The 26,676-nt window shown below is 43.1% G+C and overlaps 1 protein-coding gene across 4 annotated transcripts in view; it reads left to right on the forward strand.

Annotated features, from left to right (window-relative positions):
- The window catches only part of DSTYK (dual serine/threonine and tyrosine protein kinase), a 78,705-nt gene that overhangs the window by 47,550 nt on the left and 4,479 nt on the right, over positions 1-26,676 (forward strand). The window contains exons 12-15 of one of the 4 annotated variants that reach the window (XR_011490439.1): positions 222-356; positions 12,146-12,314; positions 13,970-17,913; positions 18,220-20,922. Coding sequence is in view for 3 of the 4 variants with exons in the window: in XM_020891690.2 (XP_020747349.1) it covers positions 222-356; positions 12,146-12,314; positions 13,970-14,036 (371 nt within the window). In the remaining variant the exon portion in view is untranslated. Of the gene's footprint in view, positions 1-221; positions 357-755; positions 3,466-12,145; positions 12,315-13,969; positions 20,923-26,676 lie in introns of those variants that run through there. The other 3 variants (XM_020891690.2, XM_020891693.2, XM_020891691.2) reach the window with 3 other exon arrangements.

The raw sequence follows: 26,676 nt of genomic DNA on the forward strand, positions 1-26,676 counted from the left end.
CTAGTCTTGGTTCTCTTCTTAATCTTTGGCTCTCCCAGTGCTGTAATTTTTCATACTATAAAATGGGCATTATAAATGTGTCCTTTCTAACAGGGTTGTTATAAGAGATAATGGATAGTAAAGGCTCTAGAAACAGTGTGAAAAGGCCTCCACTGATGCAGGTGAGTGTGATGCTGTTGATTCCCTCCCTGCTCACTACTTGTCACCCTTTCTTACTGCAGGGAAGTATGATAATTCCGTGGATGTCTACGCCTTTGGCATTCTCTTCTGGTATATCTGCTCAGGCTCTGTCAAGCTCCCAGAGGCATTTGAGAGGTGTGCCAGCAAAGACCATCTCTGGAACAACGTCCGGAGAGGTAAGCGCCACGAGCCCTGCTTCGCCGTCTCCCTTGGCGGGAGCACGCTGAAACCCCCGCTCTGGCCACTCCACAGCAGGACCTCATACACGTTTAAACCACCGTGGAATCCAGAAAAGACATTTAAGTCCAACCTTTCCGTCCAGGCAGCATGGTTCTGAATTCTCAGAAAGGCTTTTTTTCTTTAATTCTTCAACTTCCTATGCCAGTATATTCCACTTTTTCATCACTCTTACTATTAAGTTCTCACCTAGATAACTGCAGTTGAAGCCAAATCTTCTTGCATCCTTTAACATCCTGGGCCCAGCTGGGTAATTGGCCTCGGAGCTGATCATGCCTCTTTGTTGTGTTGGTCCCTTCTCGCTGCCTCTGGTCTTATTTAGATGCTCCGTTCTCTAGGGGCCCGTCCAGAACGCCTTCCTGTGTTTGATGAGGAGTGCTGGCAGCTGATGGAAGCCTGTTGGGATGGTGACCCCTCTCAGAGACCTCTCTTGGGCATTGTCCAGCCCATGCTCCAGGGCATCATGGACCGGCTATGCAAGTCACATTCTGAGAGGCCAAACAGAGGACTCGATGATTCTACTTGACAGCAGAGACCTTTCTCTTTCAGTCTTTATTTTTTTTTCCCTTCCCCTCACCTTTTGGTTATGGGAAGAATTTGACATTTATTCGTTACAGAGCGCTCCCGAGGGGACTGATGCTTGCTGGGAAACTTGAGACCCTCCCAGGCAGAGATGACTCCCAGATAGTGAAGAGTCGGATAGCTATTTAAGCACATCCGGCAGTCCCCTGTGCCCAGGCTATTTCTTTAGCCAAAAAAAAAAAAAAAAAAAAAATCAGTGTAAATCTCTTCTGTATGAAATTTCAAGAATAGTCGTACACAGTTCCCTTTTCCAGACTGTCTTTTAGCTCCAGCTATAATCAGGACTCTGTGCTTCCATTGTGGAGCCCACATTCCCAACATTCTTTGAAGCCTTAGTAGTCCATACTCCTATTTACACATGGGAGGTTAGGTTTTTCTCTACCCAAAGCCGCTTTTCGGTTTATCCCCTGTGGCCTAGTTTCTCAGACATTAGTTTCCTGGCAGATGCCCCATATTGTTTGCCTGAGTAGGAAGAAGCAAGGGAGGGGCTAATGCTTAGTAAGGAGATAAGTGGTTACAGTTCATTTTTTAAAAAGTATTCCAAGAAAAGGTGCAAAATATTCCTGAAAGTCTCCAGGCCAGCCAAAGTCCAGATGTAGATATTTGGAAGTGTTATTTAAACACTCAGCAGGCTGAGTACGGGAATACATATGTGTAACATGTGCGTATACTTTGCTTTTGTTTAATAACAGTGTCCACTGATTTTGGGTTCTTTGTTCCTTGGCATCCATTATTTAAGTGATGGAATGCCATGAAATGTACTGTATTGTATATTACTTGGGAAGACACTAGATATTCAAAGTCTGGAAGGACTTGGGCTGTAGAGGGCTCCACAAGACCAAAGTCTTGAAGATTTTACCTCCTAGTGCTGGTTGTCTGTGCTCCCACGTGATGCGGTGAGACTGTGGCTGGGGGAGGAGGAAGGGTGGGGAGAAGAATTACCCTTACTGTGTTCCCTCCTTCTTACCGCCTGAATTAAGGAAGTTCACCTCAGCCTGAAAATGATCACCTGGCCACTTTTAACGTGCTTGAAGTCTGGTCACTTCTGTTGCTTCAGAACTGACTGAGGCGCCTTCCTGCCAAGTAGTCAGGAGACACAGTGGGGCCTGGGGCTCCAGAGTAGCTGCTGTGGCCGGGGGAGCTGGCCGCAAGGTTGGTCTGGGCAGACTGAGGGATGCATGTTGGGGTGGAGTTCTCTAGACATGCCCTCGCTCCCTGGGTCCTCTGCAGAGAGGGGCTTATTGAGCAAAAGCCTTTCACTTCTCTGGAAAGGAGGGCTGTGCTGGTTCTTCTCAGACCAAAGAAGTCATTTGTGACTCCATCAGTTTTAAAGGGACAGAGCCTAGGCAGCAGTTTCTCCTAATTTTTAACACTAAAAGAAAAGAGTGAAAGAGAAGGCTGTATTACTGCCACAGATAGAAACACGGACTGTACAACTCTCAGCTCCTACCTGTCAGCTCTCCATTGCATTTTTTTTTTGCATTTTTGCTTGAGCTGCCAAAGAGGCATTGAGAAAGTTTTGCCCTGATGAGAGAAGTGGTTTGGGCAGCAGGGCTGCAAAGTGATACCCGCACTGAGTGACACTTTATTTTTGGCTTATTGTTTAGCACTGAGAAGCCAAGGGGTTGCTGACTGTAATAGCACTTTGGGGGATAGACTCCCCCCGGCCTTGCTTTGGAGAGAAGGCATGCGTGGTATTCCATCTGACTAGTCAGGAAGTTCATACTGCATCAGAGTGGGATAAATAGCCCTCCAAGAGTCCATTGCTAAAAGAGTAGTTGCTTTCTTTGAGTTTTCAAAGCTTGATTTTTGGATTTGCTGGACCAAATAACCCACTTTTTCTTTAAAAGAAAAAAAGAGGGTTTATCCTTCTAAATATGAGGGTGGGGTAGGTTAGGGCTAGTGTGATGTTTAAGTGGGTTAGGTGGGAGTAACCTTGAGAAACTTGTATGGCAAACTCCCTTGGGGATTTTAAATAGCACTACTGTTCTTAAAAGGGTTTTATTTTTAACTTTATTGCTTTGTTAACATCCAGTCCATCTGAGCTGATGGAAAACAGGCTGTGTGTGAACACTTGACATTGGAAACCAGTCTGGATAGCTTGTTGTCTTTTGTCTTTACATAATGTTTTTGTTTGTTTGTTTTAAAGGACTAATGTTTATTATTACAGTGTTAAATAAAAGTGTAATATACTAAGTATGTAGAATAAAAGTGCAATAACAAGAGAAAATTACTCGGGCACAAACTCCAGTTCTTACACCCTCTCCCTTCCTGTGCTCCCCGTCTCTATCCATAATATTCTTACAGCAGGACAGTGTTAATTGTGTATGTTTTTAAGCCATGCAACTATGGGTTAAGTCTTCATTTAGTGTAATTTTGAATGGCTGGACTTGGTTTTATAGAGTGTACTTCTGGGATGCACATACACCAGATGTGCTGTATAATAAAGATCGCATTAACATTTTAGGTTTACATCTATTTGGCTTTTGTTTTCCCTTCCCTCGCTATATCTACTGGATGCTCCCTATTCCATTCCATTTCCACTGGGCCCCTAGAGGCCTTTCAATTTGCCGTAAAGATTGGCCGAACATGTCACTCTTCCCCATGGGTCACTCCCAGTCTCTGGGCACCTGACCTGATCAGAGGGTGGGCCCGGGGAGCGGAGGTAGGACAGCAGAGGAGAAGGGGAAAGTGCAGAGAGAGCAGTTGACTTTTCAGAGCCTCTCCTGGGTTCACACACTTTGCACCAGCCTCTCTTCAGCAGGAACTTGCAACATTCTAAACTCATGCACAAGCTTGGCTACTCTTGATTACACTCTGAGACATTTGTGGCAGGGAATACAAATATGAGCCTGTCTGCATTTGGAATATTTGAACTTTTTAGGCTCAAGCTGCTCTTCAGATTTGCTTTCTTGGCAGTGCCTAATGGACACCATCATAGGCCTCTACCAGCAGAGCAGCAGTATCTGTAATGACCAGGGGCTGTCAGCATGGAGCATGCCTTCTCCCAGGGGCAGGTGTGTGTTCTGTTTTGGATTACAGTATCAGACTCCATAGCTGCTTTGCTTTTTGCTGTAACTGCTTGTGATTTGTTGTTGTTCAGTCACTAAGTGATGTCCAACTCTTTGCAACCCCAAGAACTGCAACATGCCAGGCTCCTCTGTCCTCCACTATCTCCTGGAGTTTGCTCAAATTCATGTCCATTGAGTCGGTGATGCTATCCAACTATCTCACCCTCTGCTCCCCCCTTTGCCTTTTCCTTCAATCTTTCCCAGCATCAGGGTATTTTCCAGCGAGTTGGCTTTTCGCATCAAGTGGCCAAAGTATTGCAGCTTCAGCTTCAGCATCACTCCTTGCAATCAGGGTTGATCTCCTTTAGGATTGACTTGTTTGCTCTCCTTGCTGTCCATGGGACTCTCAAGAGTCTTCTGCAGCATCAGAATTCAAAAACATCAATGCTTCGGCACTCAGCCTTCTTTATGGCCCAACTCTTATATTCATACATGACTACTGGAAAAACCATAGCTTTGACTCTACAAACCTTTATTGGCAAGGTGATGTCTCTGCTTTTTAATACACTGCCGAGGTTTGTCACAGCTTTACTTCCCAGAAGCAAGCATCTTTTAATTTCATGGCTGCAGTCACCATCTGCAGTGATTTTGGAGCCCAAGAGAACAGTCTGTCACTGTTTCCCTTGTTTCCCCATCTATTTGCCATGAAGTGATGGAACCGAATGTCATGATCTTAGTTTTTTGAATGTCCAGTTTTAAACCAGCTTTTTTACTCCCCTCTTTCACCCTTATCAGGACGCTCTTTAGCTCTTCTTCACTTTCTGCCATTAGAGTGTTACCATCTGCATGTCTGAGGTGGTGGTTATTTCTCCCAGCAATCTTGATCCCAGCGTGTGACTCACCCAGCTGGCGTTTTGAATGATGTGCTCCACAGATAAGTTACATAAGCAGGTGACAGTGTACAGCTTTGTCATACTCCTTTCCCAGTTTTTAACTAGTTGGTTGTACCATGTCTCGTTCTAACTGTTGCTTCTTGAACTGCAAACAGATTTCTCAGGAGACGGTAAGGTGGTCTGGTACTCCCATCTCTCTGAATATTCCACAGTTTGTTGTGATCTACACAGTCAAAGGCTTTAGCATAGTCAGTGATGCTGAAGCAGATGCTTTTCGGGAATTCCCTTCTTTTTCCATGATCCAGCAGATGTTGGGAATTTGATCTCTGGTTCTTCTACCTCTTCGAAACCCAGCTTGTACATCTGGAAGTTCTTGGTTTACGTACTGCTGAAGCCTAGCTTGAAGGATTTTAAGCATAAATTTACTAGCATGTTATATGAACACAATTGTACAATAGTTTGAACATTCTTTGGCATTGTACTTCTTTGGGATTGGAATGAAAACTGACCTTTTCCAATCCTGTGGCCACTGCTGAGTTTTCCAAATTTGCTGACATATTGAGTGCAGCACTTTAACAGCATTGTCTTTGAGGATTTTAAATAGCTCAGCTGGCATTCTGACACCTCCACTAGCTTTGTTTGTAGTGATGCTTCCTAAGGCCCACTTGGCCTCATGCTCCAGGATGCCCAACTCTAGGTGAATGACCTAGACCTTTTTTGTAGTTCTTCTGTGTATTCTTGCCACCTTTTCTTGATCTGTTCTGCTTCTATTAGGTCCTTACTGTTTCTGTCCTTTATCATGCTCATCCTTGCATGAAATGTTCCCTTAATATCTCCCAATTTTCTTGGAGAGATCTCTAGTCTTTCCCATTCTATTGTTTCCCTTTGTTTCTTTGCATTGCTCCTTTAGGAAAACCTTCTTATCTCTCCTTGCTCTTCTCTGGAACTCTGCATTCAGTTGGGTATATCTTTCCCTTTCTCCCATGTCTTTTGCTTCTCTTCTTTCCTCAGCTATTTACAAAGCTTCCTCAGACAACCACTTTGCCTTTTTGCATTTATTTTTCTTTGGGATGGTTCTGGACCATAACATTGCCTCCTGTACAATGTTACGAACCTCTGTCCATAGTTCTTCAGGCACTCTGTCTACCAGATCTAATCCCTTGAATCTATTCATCATCTCCACTGTATAATCATAAGGAATTTGATTTAGGTCATACCTGAATGGCCTAGTGGTTTTCCTTACTTTCTTCAGTTTAAGCCTGAATTTTTCAATAAGGATCTCATGATCTGAGCCACAGTCAGCTCCAGGTCTTGTTTTTGCTGATTATATAGAGCTTCTCCATCTTCAGCTGCAAAAAGCATAATCAACGTGATTTCAGATTGACCATCTGGTGATGTCCATGTGTAGTGTCATCTCTTAAGTTGTTGGAAAAGGGTATTTATTTGCTATGACCAGCATGTTCTGTTGACAAAAGTCTGTTAGCTTTTGCTCTGTTTCATTTTTCTGTACTTCAACATCAAACTTGCCTGTTATTCTGGGTATCTCTTGACTTCCTACTTTTGCTTCCAATCCCGTATAATGAAAAGGACATCTTTTTTTGGTGTGTGTTCTACAAGTTCGTGTAGGTCTTCATAGAACTGGTCAACTTCAGCTTTTTTGGCGTGACTGGTTGGGGCATAGACTTGGATTACTGTGATGTTGAATGGTTTGCCTTAGAAATGAGATCATTCTTTCATTTTTGAGGTTGCACCCAAGTATGTATTCTGTACTCTTGTTAACTGTGAAGGCTACTTCATTTCTTCTAAGGGATTCTTGCCCACAGTAGTAGATATGATGATCATCTGAATTAAGTTTGACCATCCTGTCCATTTTAGTTCACTGATTCCTAAGATGTCAGTGTTCAATCTTGCCTTCTCCTGTTTAACCATGTCCAATTCATGGACCTAAAGTTTCAGGTTCCTATGTAATATTGTTCTTTACAGCATCCGGTTTTCCTTCCACCACCAGACACATCCACAGCTGAGTGTTGTTTCTACTTTTGCCCAAACGCTTCATTCTTTCTGGAGCTATTAGTGTTTGTCCTCTGCTCTTCCTGAGTAGAGGCTTCCCTGGTGGCTCAGTTGGTAAAGAATCTGCCTATAATGCAGGAGACTGGGTTTGATCCCTGGGTTGAGAAGATCCCCTGGAGAAGGAAATGACAACCCACTCCAGTATCCTTGCCTAGGAAATCCATGGACAGCAGAGCCTAGCTGACTACAGTCCATGGGGTCCCAACAGTTGGACACGACTTAGCAACTAAACCACCACCACCCACTTCCCCAGTTACATACTGGACACCTTCCAACTAGTGCGGGCGTTGGGGGAAGCTCATCTTCTGGTGTCATATCTTTTTGTCTTTTTATACTGTTTATGGGATTCTCGTGGCAAGAATACTGGAGTGGGTTGCCGTTTCCTTCTCCAGTGGATCACATGTTGTCAGAACTCTTCACTATGACCCATCCATCTGGGGTAGCCCTGCACAGCACGGCTTATAGCTTCATTGAATTATGTGAGCCTCTTTGCCACGACAAGGCTGTGACCCATGCATGTGCAAGTATAAGTATTTATTGCATCATTATTTGTAATACTAAAAAGTTGGAGGCAGTGTTAATGTATGACAACAGGGGATGATTAAATTCTGGTTCTTACACCATGAATTGCTATGCAGCCACTAAAAGGAATGGTGTAAATTTCTCTGTACTGACGAGGGAAGATTTTATACTATATCATCCTATAAAAAATATACATATATAAGAATATATTTAGTGTGACCTCTTTTTTTTGGTAAAACCTCCTCCATTCTCCCATAACTCCAAATTATCTAGAGATCTAGCCCATCTCTCTATATGTACACAGAGAAAAGTTTGTAAGGATATATATAAAAATGATAACAGTGGCTTTCCTAGGGAGAGAACGTCCAACTTCTAGTAGATTGAATTTCTGTTATTGTTAATCTACTACGAACATCTATTTTTATTGTAATTTTAGAAGATACATGAAATGGCTAATTTAGGAGAAAGGAAATATGTATTGGAAAGACATCAGAGGCTCACAAAATCAATAGGAAACTGTAAATTCAGGCTCATCAAATCAGCCGGTTGGAACAGGAGCAAATTTTCATGGTGGCTGTGAAGAACGGTCTCCATCCTGACGTATCTGCTGTCAGGGAGGGTGTCCTCAGCTGGCCCAGCACAGCCCCAGGCCCATGTCCTCTCTACTGGCTCTGGGTTGGAAGGCTCTCTCCTCCAGATTCTACGGTGGGAGCCCAGCGCCTCGATCTGCCTGCTCACCAAAACCACATTCAGCGGAGAAGACATGATTCCTGAAATGTAATCAAAGAACTGCTAGAAAAGGAACACAGACTCAGCACAGGCTCCAGGTGACAAGTGTCCACTGTAGTTCACCTCTTGGGCTGCTTGATGTTTACATCCACCCTTCTGGCCCTTACTAGGTGGCAAGGTCATGGAAGGAGGTTGATAGATTGGAGCCTGAGCATGGGGTGGAAACAGCCAGGTTTCTGGGAAGTTCATTTTTCAACCTCTGGGCTTGCTTTCATTGTAAGAAGACCTCCTTGGTTTTTATTTCCTTTCTTCCCATTTCCTTGTTTTCTTAGCAAGTCTTCTCAATGAGATTAACCATAAAACACTCAAGCATCCAGCAATGGACTATACCAGAGGCTTTTAGTCTGGTAAAAAATCGAAGTGTATTTGATTGACAATGTTGCCTTAGTTTCTGGTGTTTAGAAGTATTTCAGTTATACATATGCATATTCTTTTTTATATTCTTTTCCATTATAGTTGATTACAAGAGATGGGATATAGGGGACTTCACTGGTGGTCCAGTGGTGAAGGCTCCATGCTCCCCATGCCAGTGGCCTGGGTGTGATTGCTGCTCAAGGAGCTCAGATCCGGCATCCTGAAACTAAAGGCCCTGCACACCACAGCAAAGACAAAATCCTGTGCCACCAGTAAGACCAGCATAGCCAAATAAGTGAATAAGTAAAAAGTTTCAAAAGATATTAAATATAGCTCCCTACATTATACAGTAGGACCTTGTTTACCTATTTTATATACAGTAGTTTGTATCTGCTCAGATGGGCTCCAAAATCACTGTGGATGGTGACTGCAGCCACGAAATTAAAAGACATTTGCTTCTTGGAAGAAAAGCTATGACAAACCTAGACAGTGTATTACAAAGCAGAGACATCACTTTGCCAACAAAGGTCTATATAGTCAAAGCTATAGTTTTTCCAGTAAGTCATGTACAGATGTGAAAGTTGAACCATAAAGAAGGCCTAGCATCAAAGAATTGATGCTTTTGAACCGTGGTGTTGGAGAAGGCTCTTGAGAGTCCTTTGGACTGCAAGGAAATCAAACCAGTCAACCCTAAAGGAAATCAACCCTGAATATTCAATGGAAGGACTGATGCTGAAGCTGAAGCTCCAGTTCTTTGGCCACCTGATGGTAAAGAGCCATCTCATTGGAAAAGACCCTGATGCTGGGAAAGACTGAAAGCAAGAGGGTGGCAGATGACGAGAAGGTTCCAAACTGACATGTAGAGAAATGATGCAGTTAGTCTGAGGCATTCTACTGAGCAGGATGCTTACAGTTTTTAGAAATTATTATTTGATGCCTGCAAAAAATCATATTTACAAGCATCCTTGTAAATTTGTGGACCAGAACATTTCCATGGTCTTGAGGCTCCTCTGGGCTCTTCCCAGTTGCCAGTCCTGATTGTGCATATCATTCTCTTGCTTTAAAAAAATTTTTTCCCAGATACACCCTGAATAATACATAACTTGGTTTTACATGTTCTTTAGCTTTACAAAAATGGTATTACCTGTTTTTAACCTTCTGTAACTTTTTATTTTCACTCACAAGTCTCTGATTTTATCCAAGCTAATTTGTTGTCACTGTAGTACATACGTTTTTACTGCAGTATATTATTCTGATGTGCACATGTATTGCAGTTGAGCTATTCACTTTTTCTCAGAGAACCAACTTTTGGTTTGGTTGTTTCCCCATTGTACCTCTGTTTACTGTTTCATTAATTTCTGCTCGTCTTAATTGTCTTCTTCGTTCTCCTTTTTAAGGTTTTTCTATTATCCATCCCCCCCATCTTCTTAAGTTGGATGCTTATTTTATGAATTTTCAACTTTTCTTCTTTTCTAATTAAGCATTTATGTTCAGAATCTCCCTTTAAATACAAACTATTGCTGTATCCCATAAATTTTAATCTGTAACATTTTTGTCATCATTCAGTTTTAACGGTTTTTCTAATTGCCATTGTGATTTCTTCTTTGCTCCAAGTTTTACAGAGGCATGTTTTTAAAATTCTGACTATGAGGATAAATTCCTTCTTTGTTAATGATTTATAGTAATCACATTGTAGGCAGAGAGCATGGCCACATGATGCCAGTTTTTATCGGTATTTTTGTTACTTCTTAGTGACCTGCTGATGGCGGCCGTTCCCCTCTGAGACTGTGCACAGCCTCGAGGGTACTGCTGCCCCGTGTTTGTTCGTGTCGGGCACGGCACAGGGGTCGCGCTGAGTGCTTCCTCCCCTCCAAACCCACTCTTCCCTCTCCCCACAGCTCTGTGGGCCACCCCTTTTTCTCCGGGGTCTCCCGCTGGGTTCAGCTATACCAGCAGGAGTTTGAAGGGTGGCAGGGGAGAGGTTGGGGGATTTTTCACCCTAGCTCACTTCCAACTGGTCTGGGTTGGCAAAGGCTGTCCACTTCCCGAGAGTCACAGCTCCTGTGTGAGGGCTCTCGTCTGGAGCTACAGCTCTGGCAGTGTAGCTTCCACTAGCCATGCTTCCCGTTTCCCCATCCAGCTAGGAGCTTCCCACTGCTGTTAATCTTAGGATGCTTTGCTAATTTCCCCAAATCCTGCTTACACCTTTTAAATAGCCTCTTCATTAAACTTCTTCAGTTCCCCCTTTTGAGTATGCCATCTCTTTCCTGACGGCATCATGACTGATTAGTAGCATAATGAATGTTTGCTGAATAAATTATGTGAAAACATGCACAAATTTGCACAATTTAAGAGAGAACTTGGTTTGGGGGAACTGAGAGTTCAATGAGGCTGAAGAATAAAGTGCAGAGGGGGGCACTGGAAGGAAATAAGACTAGAAAGATTGGCAGAGACCAGATCACAAAGGACCCTCTAGGCCATGAGTCATGTTCCTATAGGTCTAGTTCCCTGAGACCTCTGGGATCAATATTTACATATAGGAAGCTACTGGGGAGCTCTCTAGACCTCTTAGGATCAATACCTTAAAGATGCAAAGGAAGCAAAAGCAAGCAGAGGAGAATGTAAGTTCAGTGAAGCTGCAAAAGCAGCCAGCCTATCCATGGGAGCTGTGGACCTTAGAATACTTCGGAAGTGTCTACCTAGAGAGTGCAGGGCAGAAGCCCGCAGCCTCTGCCACTTTAAATGTCCCAGCACTCAGGCTGGAGCCGTGAGCTGGCAGACCTCGGGGCCTGTGTTCTCAGCAGAGTTACACCTTTCTCTCCTTCAGCTTCTGGTGCCAGAACCAGGTCTGGGCATGCTTCATCATTTAGCATCATGAAGACCTAGGAAGCTGGGAGAAGAGAAGCTGGGAAAAAGATCTCTGCTCTTTCCTCTCTTCTTTCCTAAGAGAGGTGATCCCTGAGCAGTAGCCCAGGAGGCTTTCAGAGACAGACTTGGAATTGGAAAGGCTTTCTAAAGCACCCCATTTAAGCCCCTCTCTTACAGTAGAGGACGCTGCAATCCCAAGAGGAAAGGGTGCCACACAGCTAGTTAGAGACCAGTACAAGACTAACACCCATATCCCTGACCCCCAGGCCAGTTTTCCTTTCTTAATTATTCCCAGTGGCCCTCTGAGCTGAAAGGAGGCTGGGAGATGGGCTCCTTCATCTCTTCCAGCCATGCCGTCTTTCATAACCCCACGTATGGGACCCCCCATCCAATGTCTAGTACTAAGCAGGTGTCTGTGGTATGTGATATCATCAGCCCCATGGGCCTGGGATGCTAGAATGTGAGAATAACTTAAGAAAAAGCTTGCCGATCCAGGCGCTGAGACGAGGGGTGCAGGCCAGGGCAGGTAAGGATGGAGGCAGCCTAAGGACGTCATCAAGCACTCACGAACTGTGGGTTGGGGAGTGAGGCACCAGCTGGGCTGGGGTTTCCCTGAGGGGTAACTTCTCCCCTCCCCAGACAGGGGAGGAGGACCTCTGGCTGGACAACACTGCAAGCTAGATCCAGAAGAACCAGCGACAGCAAGAAGAGCAGGGCCTGGCAGAGCAGAGAAGGGCAGCTGGAGAAGGTATCCATTTGTCTTCGGTGGGCCTGGTGAGCTAAGCCAAGTTGGAGGCCATCTCAGAAGGTAAAGCTGACCCAAGGAGCTGGAAGATTTTTGCCATTTGTTGCTTTCAATTTTCAGCTGTTGGCTCCAGGTCCTGGACTTCTTGAGCTTATTATATTCAGGATAACTCTGTGTGTCGTCTTGGTGTGTGTGGTCCTAACGGATGTTTCTGAATAATGCAGAAGGACCTATCAGTCATAGACAGGCCCTGTTCAATGGGCCAAGCCGCTGGATGAGAGGGACAAAGATTTTCATGGCAGCTTCCCAACAGAGGAAAAGTGTGGGCAGAGGCTAGGTGGATGCTGTCCCTGGTGCTGGAACGCTGCGGGGAAGAGACTGGGATAGCCATGCACCTATCGGTCAAGCCCGTGACTGCCTTCCCTCCCTCGTGAACCTGTACTTGCAGATTTCCAGACTTGCAGGGCCTGACTGCGGAACTTACCAGTATGTCCTTTGAAAACAGGAGCCTGATCCTTCTGCTCAAGGACAAGGTGGGGGGAGGGGAGCCTGGTGTAGCGCTGTAATTAAGTGGAAAGCCTGAGTGGTCACTACCTCTTTCCCTTCCCTAGACTGTGAAGCTGGTGGGCAGAAAGGGCAGACCACCAACACCAGGGAAAATGAGAGCATGGGTGACCGACCTCTGACACTGCAGGCAGGGGTGGGCAGGTGGGCAGGGAGCTCGAGCCAGTCACCCTCAGCAGGCCCAGTGGGACGGTAAGGCGCAGGCTTTCTGAGAGATGCTCTGCCCCATCTCACCCTCCCTGGGCACACACAAGGAACTTGAGCAAGAGGACCGCACTCAAAAAAAAAAAAAAAAAGAGGACCGCACTCTCCATAGGTCCAGGCCGAATGGCCGACTTGCCCCAGCGTGTTCTCAAGTATCTTACCGTCCAGAAAACATGCACTTCCTGGTGAGGAGCCCCCAGCAGCCCGCCCACATCCTGGAATTGGGAGGATATACCCATCTTCTTGGGGCTTCCCAGGTGGTGCTAGTGGTAAAGAACCCGCCTGCCAATGCAGAAGACATAAGAGACATGGGTTTGATCCTTGGGTTGAGAAGATCCCCTGGAGGAGAGAATGGCAACCCACTCCAGTATTCTTTCCTGGAGAATCCCCATGCACAGAGGAGCCTGGCAGGCTACAGTCCATAGGGCCACACAGAGTCAAACTTGACTGAAGCGACCTAGGACGCATGCATGCACCCATCTCCTCAGGGTGAAGTGCCATTCAGCTGAAAGAGGTCCAGTGTCGTCACAGTGCTGGGGGCATGGTGGAGTCAGCTGCAGCCCCTTTTAGTCTCTAGTTTATAGACGAGCATGGCCGTGGGGCTGGACACGCCAAATTCAGACTCTGCCCCTTGGCCAGTCCATGTAGCTGGTCATTTCTCTTCTATGAGCCTTAGCAGCTCGTGTGAAAATGGTGATGTCAGTTATTTTCATCATGTTTGCAGAGTTATTGTAAAGTTGTGAGCACTGGTGATATAATACATGAAGAATTGTTTAGTGGGTGTGTGTGTGTGTGTGTGTGTAGGGAATATATTTATATAAATATATAGAGAAAAAGCCAGAGAGAGATCAAGCAAACCTGTAGCTGGCCCTGCTCACCTTTTTTTACCCTCCTCATCTTTTCTTTCTTCACTCGTTTCTCTCTGGTCTCTTCTCTCCTTCTACTTCAAGTGATCCTTCAAGAAGCCAAAGTAGGAGAAGAAAAATCACCAGGAGAAGGAAAAGTGATCTAGACTGATAACCTGCTGCCTTTTGATGACTACAGTCAAGGAGGGGTTGGCTCCAAGGAGCAGAAGCCGCTGTGATGAAAGTGGGCCTGTTACAGAAAGAACTATTCAGTGACACTTGTTAAAGATCCTATTCTGGACCACTGTGATAGGCCCAGGGACCACCGCAGTGGAATCTTTACAGTAGGGGAGAGAGGTTCAGCTCCAAATACAGCATGGCCAAGTGGGAGCACAGCCACAGAACCAAGTGGGCGTCAGTGGGCGGAAACTTAACCAACAGGAAACGAGGTGAGAGGAATCCTGGCTAAACTGACCCAACAGGGTTCTTGCTGAAGACAAAGCCAAGGTGATCAGACATCGCCTGGGGGGTGAGGAACCTGATCAGATATCAAGGGTGGTCAGATATCGAGAATGGGGATTCTGGTTCAACTAACTCAGCAGGGCTCTTGTTAAAACTAGATTTTACAAGGAAGTGCACAGATGAGCCTAGGAAAAGGTACAGGAGCCTGACTATTGTTTGGTCAAGCAGAGAATCTTTGTCAGGCCCCATTCAGGTAGATTTGAGGACTGTATCTGTTGAGGGGTGGCAGCTTTCCTGGGGAGGTCTCTGTCCCTCACCCTGAGGCTGGGGACGTCGGTGAGTTCTTTGGGCTAAAGAGAAGTCCCCGTGAGGGAGAAAAGGAGCCTCCTCCTCAACTCTGCCTTCCTCCCATCAGAAGTTTGCTTCACAGAGACCATGAACAACTGCAAAAGGGGAGCAGGGCTGGAAGAAACCAGTGAGGGCAGCTGAAGAGATGGGAGGAGGGAGCTGAGGGCAGTGTGTGTAGGAGGGGTGTTAACAGGCATCGCTGCTGCCCCCTCAATCCTGTGTGGAGACCCTGGAGCAAATCTTCTGACTTCAACATGGCTGAAGAGGAGCCAGAGCTGCAGGGACTGTTGGAAAAGGCCTGCAGGCTACAGCAGCTGCTGCAGCTCAGAGACAATGGTGAGAAGGTGAGGAAGTGTCTCATGGCTAGATACTGTGCTGGACATGGGTTGGAACACTGATGGCTAGAAGCTTTGTTCCAAAGCATATCTGCAGTCTCCACAATATACAAACAGTTCATGCAGCTCAAAAAAAAAAAAAAAAAAAGCAATCAAAAAATGGGCAGAAGATCTAAATAGACATTTTTTCAAAGAAGACATACAGATGGCCAAGAGGCACATGAAAAGATGCTCAACATCACTAATTATTAGAGAAATGCAAATCAAAACTACAATAAGGTACCACCTCACACCAGTCAGAATGGCCACCATCAAAAAATCCACAAACAGGAAGTGCTAGAGAGGGTATGGAAAAAAGAGAACCCTCTTACATTGTTGGAGGGAATGTAAATTGGTAGTCACTTTGGAGAATAGTATGGAGGTTCCTTAAAAAAACTAAAAATAGAACTACTATATAATCCAGCAATCCTACTCTTGGACATATACACAGAGAAAACCATTATTCCAAAAAATACATGTACCCCAGTGTTCATTGCAGCAGTATATACAATAGCCGGGACATGGAAGCAACCTAGATGTCCATCGACAGATGAACAGATAAAGAAGACGCAGTCCATATATACAGTGGACTCAGCATTGTGCCATTTGCAGAGACATGAATGGGCCTAGAAACTGTCATACATAGTGAGATGAGTCAGAGAAACAAACATCACATATTAACACATGTGGAATCTAGAAAAATGGTACTGATGAACCTATTTGCAGAGCAAAAATAGACACAGATGTAGAGAACGCATGTAAAGACACCAAGGGGGAATTGGGGGTGGGATACATTGGGAAGCTGGGACTGATATATATACACTACCATATATAGCAGATAACTCACGAGAACTTACTGTATAGCACAGGGCTTCCCTGGTGGCCCAGTGGTAAAGAATCCTCCCGCCAATGCAGGAGACGTGGGATCGATCCCTGGCTGGGGAAGATTCCCTGAGGAAGGAAATGGCAACCCACCCCAGTGTTCTTGCCTGGGAAATCCCATGGACCGAGGAGCCTGGCAGGCTACAGTCCACAGGGTCGCAAGAGTTGGACACGACTTAGTGACTAAACAACAACAACTATGTAGCACAGGGAAAAGAAAAAAAAGGTACCAAAAAAAGTATATCTGTGGTAACTTTCAGTATTTGTGCCCACCTAGGGCTCATTTGTAATTTGGATTATTTTTCATTGATTTTATTGATGTCTTGTGGCTTTTGTTTTCTTCATATCACCATAGCAACAAATTTCCAGATTTCTATAGCATCTTCACAGTTGAAGTCTTAATGTGACCTCTGCTCCCTCCCCCTCTCTTCCTCCCCTCCCTCTTTCTATCCCTCTCTCCATCCAACCCCACCTCTTTTCTTTCCTTCCTTCCTTCCTTCTTTCTTTTCTCTTATATTAGTGAGTTGTTGCTACTGTCAGGCCCTGTTCTTGATGCTGGGGATACAATGGTCAATAAGAAAGTCTCTCTTGGAACTGATTTTCCAATGGCAGTTGATATAAAATAACATAGAAAAACATAGAGCATAACTTAATGCCAGAAAGAGGTAAGTGCGTAAAAAACAAGATGGAAGGCAATAAAACAAGAGGTGGCATTTTAAATTAGGTGTTAAGGAAATAACTCTATGAAGAAGAACTCGATGACATTTGAGAAGAAAAATGAATAATAAAGATTTATAAACTACATACAAAGTTGGAGGGCTAGCGGAAAGGCAAGGGAGATTGGATGTCCTAGGCAGTAGGAACACCAAAAGCTCTGAATGGAAACAAATTTAGAATGTTTATGAAATACGACAGTCAAGGTGGGAGAAGCCCAGAAAGCAAGGGAGAGAGTTCGGGGTTAGGTAGGAGAGGCAGTTAGGATCATTTTATAATCTGCTGTGACGGCCAGGGTTAAGGATTGTAGATTGTTGGTGCAGTGAGGAAACACTGAAGCAGTGTCTGCTGGGTAGACAGTGGGTCAGAGGGGAGCCAGAGAAGAAGCAGAGAGATGTACTGAAGGATGGTAGGAATGTAACAGAGGTGGAGCAGAATAAACGGATTCTGGTCAGAGTGCAGAGATTGAGCTAACACAGTTTGCTTGTAATTTGAATATGGATCTGCTGAGGAAGGGAGCATTGAGAAGGATTCCCAGGTTTTGGCTTAGGTAACTGGGTCCATGATGATGCCATTTACTGAGATGAGAGAGACGAGATAGAAACAAGTTTGACAAAAATTCAAGACTGCTGGTTTCTAGTCTGGTTTGTAAGGAACTTGGAAGTTGCCACTTCATCCAAACAACAAGTAAAACACTGAACAGACTGAAAAATCAGTAGATCCATCAGAGAAGTTAGGTCACAGGGCAAAGCACTGCCCCTAGAATTGGAGAGACAGAGAATCACAACTTTCTGGAGCCAAAACCTGCAGGAACCAGTGCCAGGGAATGAAGATCTCAACTGTAATTAATAAATTACTGGAGGGTCAGTGTGCATAAAGAGCTTGAAATTCCAGTGGGACCGAGTCATAGAGAACTCCCACAATTTTATGCGTTTTACCTCCAGTAACTTGGCCATTTTTCACAGTAAATATTGAAGAAAAATTCCCTCTTGCTTCCAGAAGGGGCAGCCTGCTGGAAAAGGAACCATTTTGAACTATGCCAGAACATTCTGCCCTTGAGAAGACTTGCCCCCGAGAAATTGTTTCACCAGGGTCTAAACTATTGGAGTTTGTCTTTCGGAGCCCAGTCAGCCTGGGGGAAGGAAGTATCCAGCTCCAACCCAACCTCGCCATCTTTTGTCACCTAAGGGGCGGCTGGGGGAGGACTGAGGACTTGCAAATTTCACAGTCCAGAGGCGAGGCCCACGAGAAGACGGACACGAATCACAGGTCTGTGGGACACGCCCTCTCCCCACACCTCACCAGCACACCACTACAGGCAGGCCTACTTACCATGCTTCCTTTTACCAAGTACATCACGTCTTTAACAGACAAAAACTGAGGGTTTGTTGCCATTGTGCACGCACATGTTCTTTGTGCCAACTCTTTGTGACCCCATGGACTGTAGCCCACCAGACTCCTCTGTCTATGGGATTTTCCAGAGGAGAATACTGGGGTGGGTTGTCATTTCCTCCTTCAGGGGATCTTCCCAACCCAGGGATTGAACTCGTGTCTCCTGTGTTTCCTACATTGCAGGTGGATTCTTTACCCCTGGGCCACTGGGGAAGCCCCTGTTGCCAGTAGACCTGCCTTTCAAGAAACGTTAAAAAAGAAAGTTCTTCAGAAAGAAGGAAAATGATGCAGGTCCAAAACTTAGATCTATAGTATAAAATACAAAGAGCACCAAAAAAAAGAAATAGTGAAGTTAAATAAAAAGTTTTATTTGTCCTATTCTTAATTGACCTCACAATAACAGTTTCTTCAAAATAATGAGAATAATAATTTATTCAACTATATATTCTTATGTTTGTATAAATATTTAGACCATAAAGAAGTCTGAGCACTAAAGAACTGATGTTTTTGAACTGTGGTGCTAAAGAAGACTTTAGAGTCCCTTGGACTATCAAACCAGTCAGTCCTAAAGAAAAGCAAGCCTGAATATTCATTGGAAGGGCTGTTCCTGAAGCCGAAGTTCCAATACTTTGACCATTTGATGCAAAGAGCCCGACTCATTGGAAAAGACCCTGATGCTGGAAAAGACTGAAGGCAGGAGGAGAAGAGGGTGGCAGAGGATGAGATAGTTGGATAGCATCACCAACTCAATGGACACAAATGTGAGGAAACTCTGAGAGAAAGTGAAGGACAGAGGACCCTGGCATGCTGGAGTTCATGTGGTCGCAGAGTCGGACACAACTTAGTGACTGAACAACAACAATATGTATATATAATTCATATGTTTATAATTGCAATATATGACAGCAATGATACAGGGAATGAGAAGAAAGAGGAAGGATTCTTTTGCAAACAGTACTTGTATTACCCATGAGGCAGTGCAGATCCCAAGGGCTGGGAATGCTGATCCTCCACACAGTTGGAAATCTGCATGTAACTCTAGAGTCTGCGCTTCATATATACACAGATCAGGATCCATGGATTCAACCACTGTGGATCATACAGAACTATAGGATTTATTGAAAAAAAAATTCGCATATAAATGGACCCATGCAGTTCAAGCCCATGTTGTTCAAAGGTCAACTGAACAGTTTTATTTGAAGGTAAACATAGAGTGCTGCAGTCCATGGGGTCACAAAGAGTTGGACACAAGTGAGCAACTGAACTGAACTAGAGATTAGTTATAAACACATATTGCAAACTCTGGGAAAACCACTAATTTTTTTTAAAGAAATATAACATATGCTAAAAAAAAGGGAAGAAATGGAATAACATGAAATGTTCATTTAAAACCATAAAAAGCAGAAAAAGAGAAGATAAACATAGGGACAAAGAACAAGGGCAACAAACATAAACATGTAATAGATTAGGTAGATATTAACCAACTACACCAATAATCACTTTAAATATCAGTGATCAAACAATGAAGGAGACAGGAGACACAGGTTCAGTCCCTGCGTCAGGACGATTCCTTGGAGAAGGAAATAGCAACCCATTCCGGTGTTCCTGCCTTGAGAATCCCATGGACAGAGAAGCCTGGCGGACCACAGTCCATGGGATCACAGAGTCCGACATGACTGAGCACATATGCATGCACAAAGCCACATACAAAGACACATGTAGTGTAAAAGCAAATGGAGGGAGAAAGACTTACCACGCTAATACTAATCAAGGAAAGCCAGAGTAGTGGTTTTAATGTCAAACACACAGATCTCAGATCAAAGGGAGTTAGCAGATATAAAGAGGAGCGTTCCATAATGACAACAGGGTCAATTCTCCAAGAAGACATAATAATCTTTATTGTGTATCTGCCCAAGAGTAGAGTGTAAAAGTTCACTAGGCAAAACCAGATATAACTGCCCGAGGAGAAACAGACGAATCTGCTATTATAGTTACAGACTTCAACACCCCTTCTGTCAGAAATAGACAGACTCAGTGGGCAGAAAATCAGCAAGAACACAGTTTAACTCAATAGCATATCAATCAACTAGATGTAATTGACATCTGTAGACTGCTTCATCCAAGAGTAGCAGAATAAATATTCTTCTCAAGCTCACAGGAAACATTTGTCAAGATAGATCATGTTCTGGGCCATAAAACACATCTTAACAGGATGAAAAGAACAGAAATCATATGTTTGCTCTTAGATCATGACAGAATTAAACTAGAAATCAGTAAGACAGGTAGGTAGAAAACCCTCAAATACTTAGAAATTAAACAGTGCACTTCTAAATAACACATGGGTCAAAGATGAAATCTCAAGGGAAATTTTAAAAATATTTTGAACTGAAAAAACATAATTTACCAAAATTTGTGGGATACAGCAATAGCAATTGTCATGGTTAATGTTATATGTCAGGTTGACTGGGTTAAGGGATGCCCAGAGAGCTGGTTAAACACCAGTTCTGGATGTGTCTGCAAGGGTGTCTCTGGAGTAGATCAGCATTTGAACTTGTGAACTGAGTAAAGCAGATGGACCTCCCCAAAGTGGGTGAGCAGCATCCAACCTACGGAGGGCCTGAACAGCACAAAAGCGCAGAAGGGCTTCCCCATCTTCTCCTGCCCTCAGGTGTGGGAGCTTCTGGCTCTGAGGCCTTCAGGCTTAGACTAGACTTAGACTTAGACTTAGACTTAGATTCACGGCCGCTTGGTTCTCAGGGCTTCGGACTTAGACCGAATTATACCACCTGCTTTCCTGGTTCTTTAGCTTGCAGATAGCAGATTGTCGGACTTCTTGGTCTCCACAATCACGTGAGCCAACTGCTATAATAAATCTCTCTAAAAATATATGTTCTGTTTTCCTGGAGAACCCTGACTAGTACATCAGTGCTTGGAAGAAAATTTGTAGCATTGAATGCATAAGTCAGAAAAGAAAAAAGTCTGAAACAAGTCATCTAAGCCACCTTAACCAGCTAGAAAAAGAAGAGCAAATTAAATCCAAAGTAAGGAAAGAAATACTAAAAGAATCATAAATACATTACATTGAAAACAGGAAATCAACAAAACCAAAAGCTGATTCTCTGAGAAAAAAATTTTTTTGTCAAATTTATAAGCTTCTAGCCAGGCTAGCTAAGAAAAGAAGAGAGAAGACACAACTTACTAGTATCAGAAACGAAACAGGGGCCATGACTACTGTCACAGGGACAGTAAAAGGATAACACATGTTATGAACAGCTCTAGACCCACAAATCTGGTAACCTTGATGAAATGGACCAATGCCTTGAAAGACACACTTTGCCAAAACTCACACAAGAAAAAACAGATAATCTGAGTTGGCCTATATCTAGTAAAGAAATTGAATCAATAATTAAATACCTTTCAAAATGGTTCCCTGGTGAATTCTGCTAAACATTGAAGGAAGATATTGTATCAATTTTCTACAATCTTTTCCAAGAGACAGAAGCAGACAGAGTACTTCTCAACTCATCCCACCAGGGCATTTCCCTAATACCAAAGCCAGACAAAGATATTAGAAGAAAATAAGACTACAGATCAGTATCTCTCATGAACATAGATGCAAAAAGTTGTCAAGAAAATATCAGCACCAACAATGTCTATGAATTATAAAACTATACCATGATTTAGTGAGCTTTATCCCAGATATTCCTCCAGTACTCTTGCCTGGAGAATTTCATGGACGGGGAGACTGGTGGGCTACGGTTCATGGAATCGGAAAGAGTCGGGCACGAGCACACAGCACATCCCAGATAGTCAGGCTGGTTCAACACTGGAAAGTCAGTTACTGTACAGTCATCCCTCAGCAGCCATCGGGTATTGATCCTGGGGCCTACACTGGCACAAACACCCTTGGTTGCTCAAATCCCATAGTCAACCCTCTGTATCCACGGACTCACATCTGTGGAGTTCATTAACCACACATGGTTGTATTAAGTTTTCAATCTTCCTCAAATGCAGAACCCACAGATACCAAGGGCCAACTACATATTTATTGAAAAAAATCCATGTACAAGTGGACCCATACAGTTTGAATGCATGTTGTTCAGGGGTCAACTGCAATCTATTACATCAACAGGCTAATGAAGAAAAATCACATAATCATATCAACAGATATAGGAAAAACATTTGACAAAACCCAACATCCATTTCTGATAAAAACTCTGAGACTGAAAATAGGAACTTGTTCAACTTGATACAGAATATCTACAAAAATCCTACATTCAACATCATTCTTAATGGTGATAAAACAGAAGCTTTCTCCTTAAGATCAGGAACAAGGCAAGGAAGTGCCCTCTCACCATTCCTTTTCAACATCATACTGGAAGTCCTAGCTAATGCAGTAGGAGAAGAATGGGAAGGAAGAAATAAAACTATTTCCAAAGACCTCCTAGAACTGGGAAGTGATTGCAGCAAGGTTGCAGGCTACAAGGTTAAAACACAAAAATCAAATGCTTTCCTAAACACTGGCAATGAACAGTGGAAAATGAAATATATATATCTAACAAAATATGTATAAATTCTATATGAGAAAAACTACAAAACTCTGATGAAAGAAATCAAAGCAGAACTAAATAAATGGAAAGATACTCCATCCTGTTGGGTGCTGTGCTATACTTAGTCACTCAGTTGTGTCAGACTCTGCAATCCCATGGACTATAGCCTGCCAGGCCCCTCTGTCTACGGGGATTCTCTAGACAAGAATACTAGAGTGGGTTGCCATGCCCTCCTCCAGGGGATCTACCCAACCCAGGGATCGAACCCAGGTCTCCCACATTGCAGGTGGATTCTTTACCATCTGAGCCACCAGGGAAGCCCAGTAGGAAGACTCAATATTATCAAGACGTCAGTTCTTCCCAGCATAATTCTACAAAGTCAGTGCATTTCCAATCAAAATCCCAGCAACTTATTTTGTGGATATGGACCAATGGATTCTAAAGTTTATATGGAGAAGCAAAAGCCCAGAACAGGCAACACAATACTGAAGGAAAAGAACCAAGTCAGAGGACTGACACTAACTGATTTCAAGATATACTGTAAGGGTACACTAATCGAGACAGTGTGATACTGTTAGCCAAAGTGGGATCCAGGTGCTCGTTGCTCAAAGTCATTAAAGAATCTAGGTTGATGGAAAGGAAAGTTTGCATTATTTTGGATGCCAGCAATGCCAGGGGTTGAGGTGGGGGTCGGCGAGGGAGACAAAGTGGAAGTGGACGTCTGTCAAAGGCCAACTCCCCCTGCTGACAATCAGGGAATAAGAGCTTTTATTCTTATTCCCTGGGAGAGGGCTACATGCAGAAACAACATAGTCAGTTCTGACAGTCATCTTCAGATTGGTCATCAGTGGTCTGACCAGTGTCATCTTGGTTACTTTAAATACAGTTTATCTTCAGTTCCAGGGGCAGTTTGTTACCATTGCTTTGAGGCCAATTCTCGGAATTGTGGCAGCTTAAGTCATGGGTACAGTCTGGTCATCAGTAGTTAACTTCTTCTACCAGGTGGGAGTTTCAGTATCTATGAGACAACTCACGGATATGGCTCAGAATATTATCTATAACCCTTGAGAAGGAACTAAAGGTCCTTGACTATGCTTAATGTGTACATTATTACTTGGTCTCATGTGACTTTTCCTTTGTTTCTGCATTTTCTCACTTCTCTGATGAAATTTATTCTTTGGCTAAAGGTTTCCCACAGACAAAAGGCAGGCTAAGGACACAGCAGGGCTAGGATCCTGCTCAGTTACAGTGTTAGTGGAAGAATAGACAAATAGGACCATATGAATATAGGCACCTGATCTTTGAAAAGCAGTAAAGGCAATACAGTGGAGAAAAGACAGTCTTCAACAAATGGTACTGGATCAGCTAGATATCCACATGCAAAGAAATGAACTTAGATTCAGACTTTATACCTTCATAAAATTTAACTCAAAATGGATCACAGAACTAAATGTAAAATGCAAAATTATAAAATTCCTGGAATATAACATTTTCCTAGGAGAAAAAGCTGGCTTAAAACTCAACATTCAAAAAACTAAGATCATGGCTTCCAATCCCACCATTTCATGGCAAATAGAAAGGGGAAAAGTAGAAGCAGTGACAGATTTTATTTTCTTGGGCTCCAAAATCATTGCAGATGGTGACTGCAGCCATGAAATTAAAAGACGCTTGCTACTTGGAAGGAAAGCTATGAAAAACCTAGACAGCATATTAAAAAGCAAAGATATCACTTTGCCAACAAAGGTTATAGTCAAAGCTATGGTTTTTCCAGTAGTCATGTATGGATGTGAGAGTTGGACCATAAAGAAGGCTGGGACTTAAGAATTAATGTTTTTGAATTGTGGTGCTGGAGAAGACTCTTGAGAGTTCCTTGGACAGCAAGGAGATCAAACCAGTCATTCCTAAAGGAAATCAACCCAGGAGACCCAACTAGTCCATCCTAAAGGAAATCTGTCCTGAATATTCATTGGAAGGACTGATGCTAAAGCTGAAACTCCAATACTGTGGCCCTATGATGTGAAGAGCCAACTCGTTGGAAAAGACCCTGATGCTGGGAAAGATTAAAGGCCAAAGGAGAAAGGGGTGACAGAGGATGAGATGGTTTGATAGCATCACTGACTCAACGAACATGTATCTGAGCAAACTCTGGGAGATAGCAAAGGACAGGGAAGCCTGGAGTGCTTCAGTCCAGGGGGTCACAAAGGGTCAGACACGACTTAGCTACTAAACAACGGCAGGAGAAAACTTAGATGACTTTGTGTATGGTGATGGCTTTTAGATATAATACCAAAGGAAAAGAAGGAAAACAACTCTTAATCTAATTTAAAAATGGGCAAAGTTCTGAACAGACCTCATGGAAGAAGATATAAAGATAGCAAATAAGCATATGAAATGATGCACCACATCACAAGTCATCAGGGAAGTGCAAATTAAAACAATGAGATACCACTGCACACAAGAAAACTGACAATGCTGAACGCTAACGAGGCTATGAAGCAACAAAAACTCTTATTCATTGCTGGTGGGAATGAAAAAATGGTACAGTCACTTGGGAAAACAGTTTGGTGGTTTCTTACAAAACTAAACCTATTCTTACATACAGACCAGTAACATGCCCTTAGTATTTATCCAAAGGAACTGAGAACTTATGTTCACACAAAAACCTGCACACAGATATTTATAGATGACTCACTGATAATTGCCAAAACTTGAAAGCAACCAAGATGTCCTTCAGCAGGTAACTGGACAAATAAACACTGTCTAATACATTCAGACAATGGAATTTAGTGCTAAAATGAAATCAGCTATCAAGCCATGAAAAGACATGGAAGGGACCTAAACACATATTACTAAATAAAAGAAACCAATGTGAAAAGACTATGCACTGTACAATTCCAACTTTACGAAATTCTAGAAAAGGCACAACTATGGAGGCAGTTCAAAGATCAATGTTTGCCAGGGGTTGAAAGGAAGGCAAGATGAAAGGAGCACAGAGGATTTTTTAAGTAATAAAACTACCCCGTTTGACAAAATTCAACATCCATTTATGATTAAAACTCTCCAGAAAGCAGGAATAGAAGGAACATACCTCAACATAATAAAAGCTATATATGACAAACCCACAGCAAGCATCACCCTCAATGGTGAAAAATTGAAAGCATTTCCCCTGAAATCAGGAACAAGACAAGGGTGCCCACTCTCACCACTACTATTCAACATAGTTTTGGAAGTGTTGGCCACAGCAATCAGGGCAGAAAAGAAGTAAAAGGAATCCAGATAGGAAAAGAAGAAGTGAAACTCTCTCTGTTTGCAGATGACATGATCCTCTACATAGAAAACCCTAAAGACTCTACCAGAAAATTACTAGAGCTAATCAACGAATACAGTCAAGTTGCAAGATATAAAATTAACACACAGAAATCTCTTGCATTCCTATACACTAACAATGAGAAAACAGAAAGAGAAATTAAGGAAACAATACCATTCACCATTGCAACAAAAAGAATAAAATACTTAGGAGTATATCTACCTAAAGAAACAAAAGACCTATACATAGAAAACTATAAAACACTGATGAAAGAAATCAAAGAGGACACAAACAGATGGAGAAATATACTGTGTTCATGGATTGGAAGAATCAATATTGTCAAAATGGCTATACTACCCAAAGCAATCTATAGATTCAATGCAATCCCTATCAAACTACCAACGGTATTTTTCACAGAACTAGAACAAATAATTTCACAATTTGTATGGAAATACAAAAAACCTCGAATAGCCAAAGTAACCTTGAGAAAGAAGAATGGAACTGGAGGAATCAAACTGCCTGACTTCAGACTATACTACAAAGCCACAGTCATCAAGACAGTATGGTACTGGCACAAAGACAGAAATATAGATCAATGGAACAGAATAGAAAGCCCAGAGATAAATCCACGAACCTATGGTCACCTTATCTTCGACAAAGGAGGCAAGGATATACAATGGAAAAAAGAAAACCTCTTTAACAAGTGGTGCTGGGAAAACTGGTCAACCACCTGTAAAAGAATGAAACTAGAACACTTTCTAACACCATACACAAAAATAAACT

The sequence above is a fragment of the Odocoileus virginianus genome, chromosome 11 (assembly GCF_023699985.2).
Source record: "Odocoileus virginianus isolate 20LAN1187 ecotype Illinois chromosome 11, Ovbor_1.2, whole genome shotgun sequence".
NCBI lineage: Eukaryota > Metazoa > Chordata > Mammalia > Artiodactyla > Cervidae > Odocoileus > Odocoileus virginianus.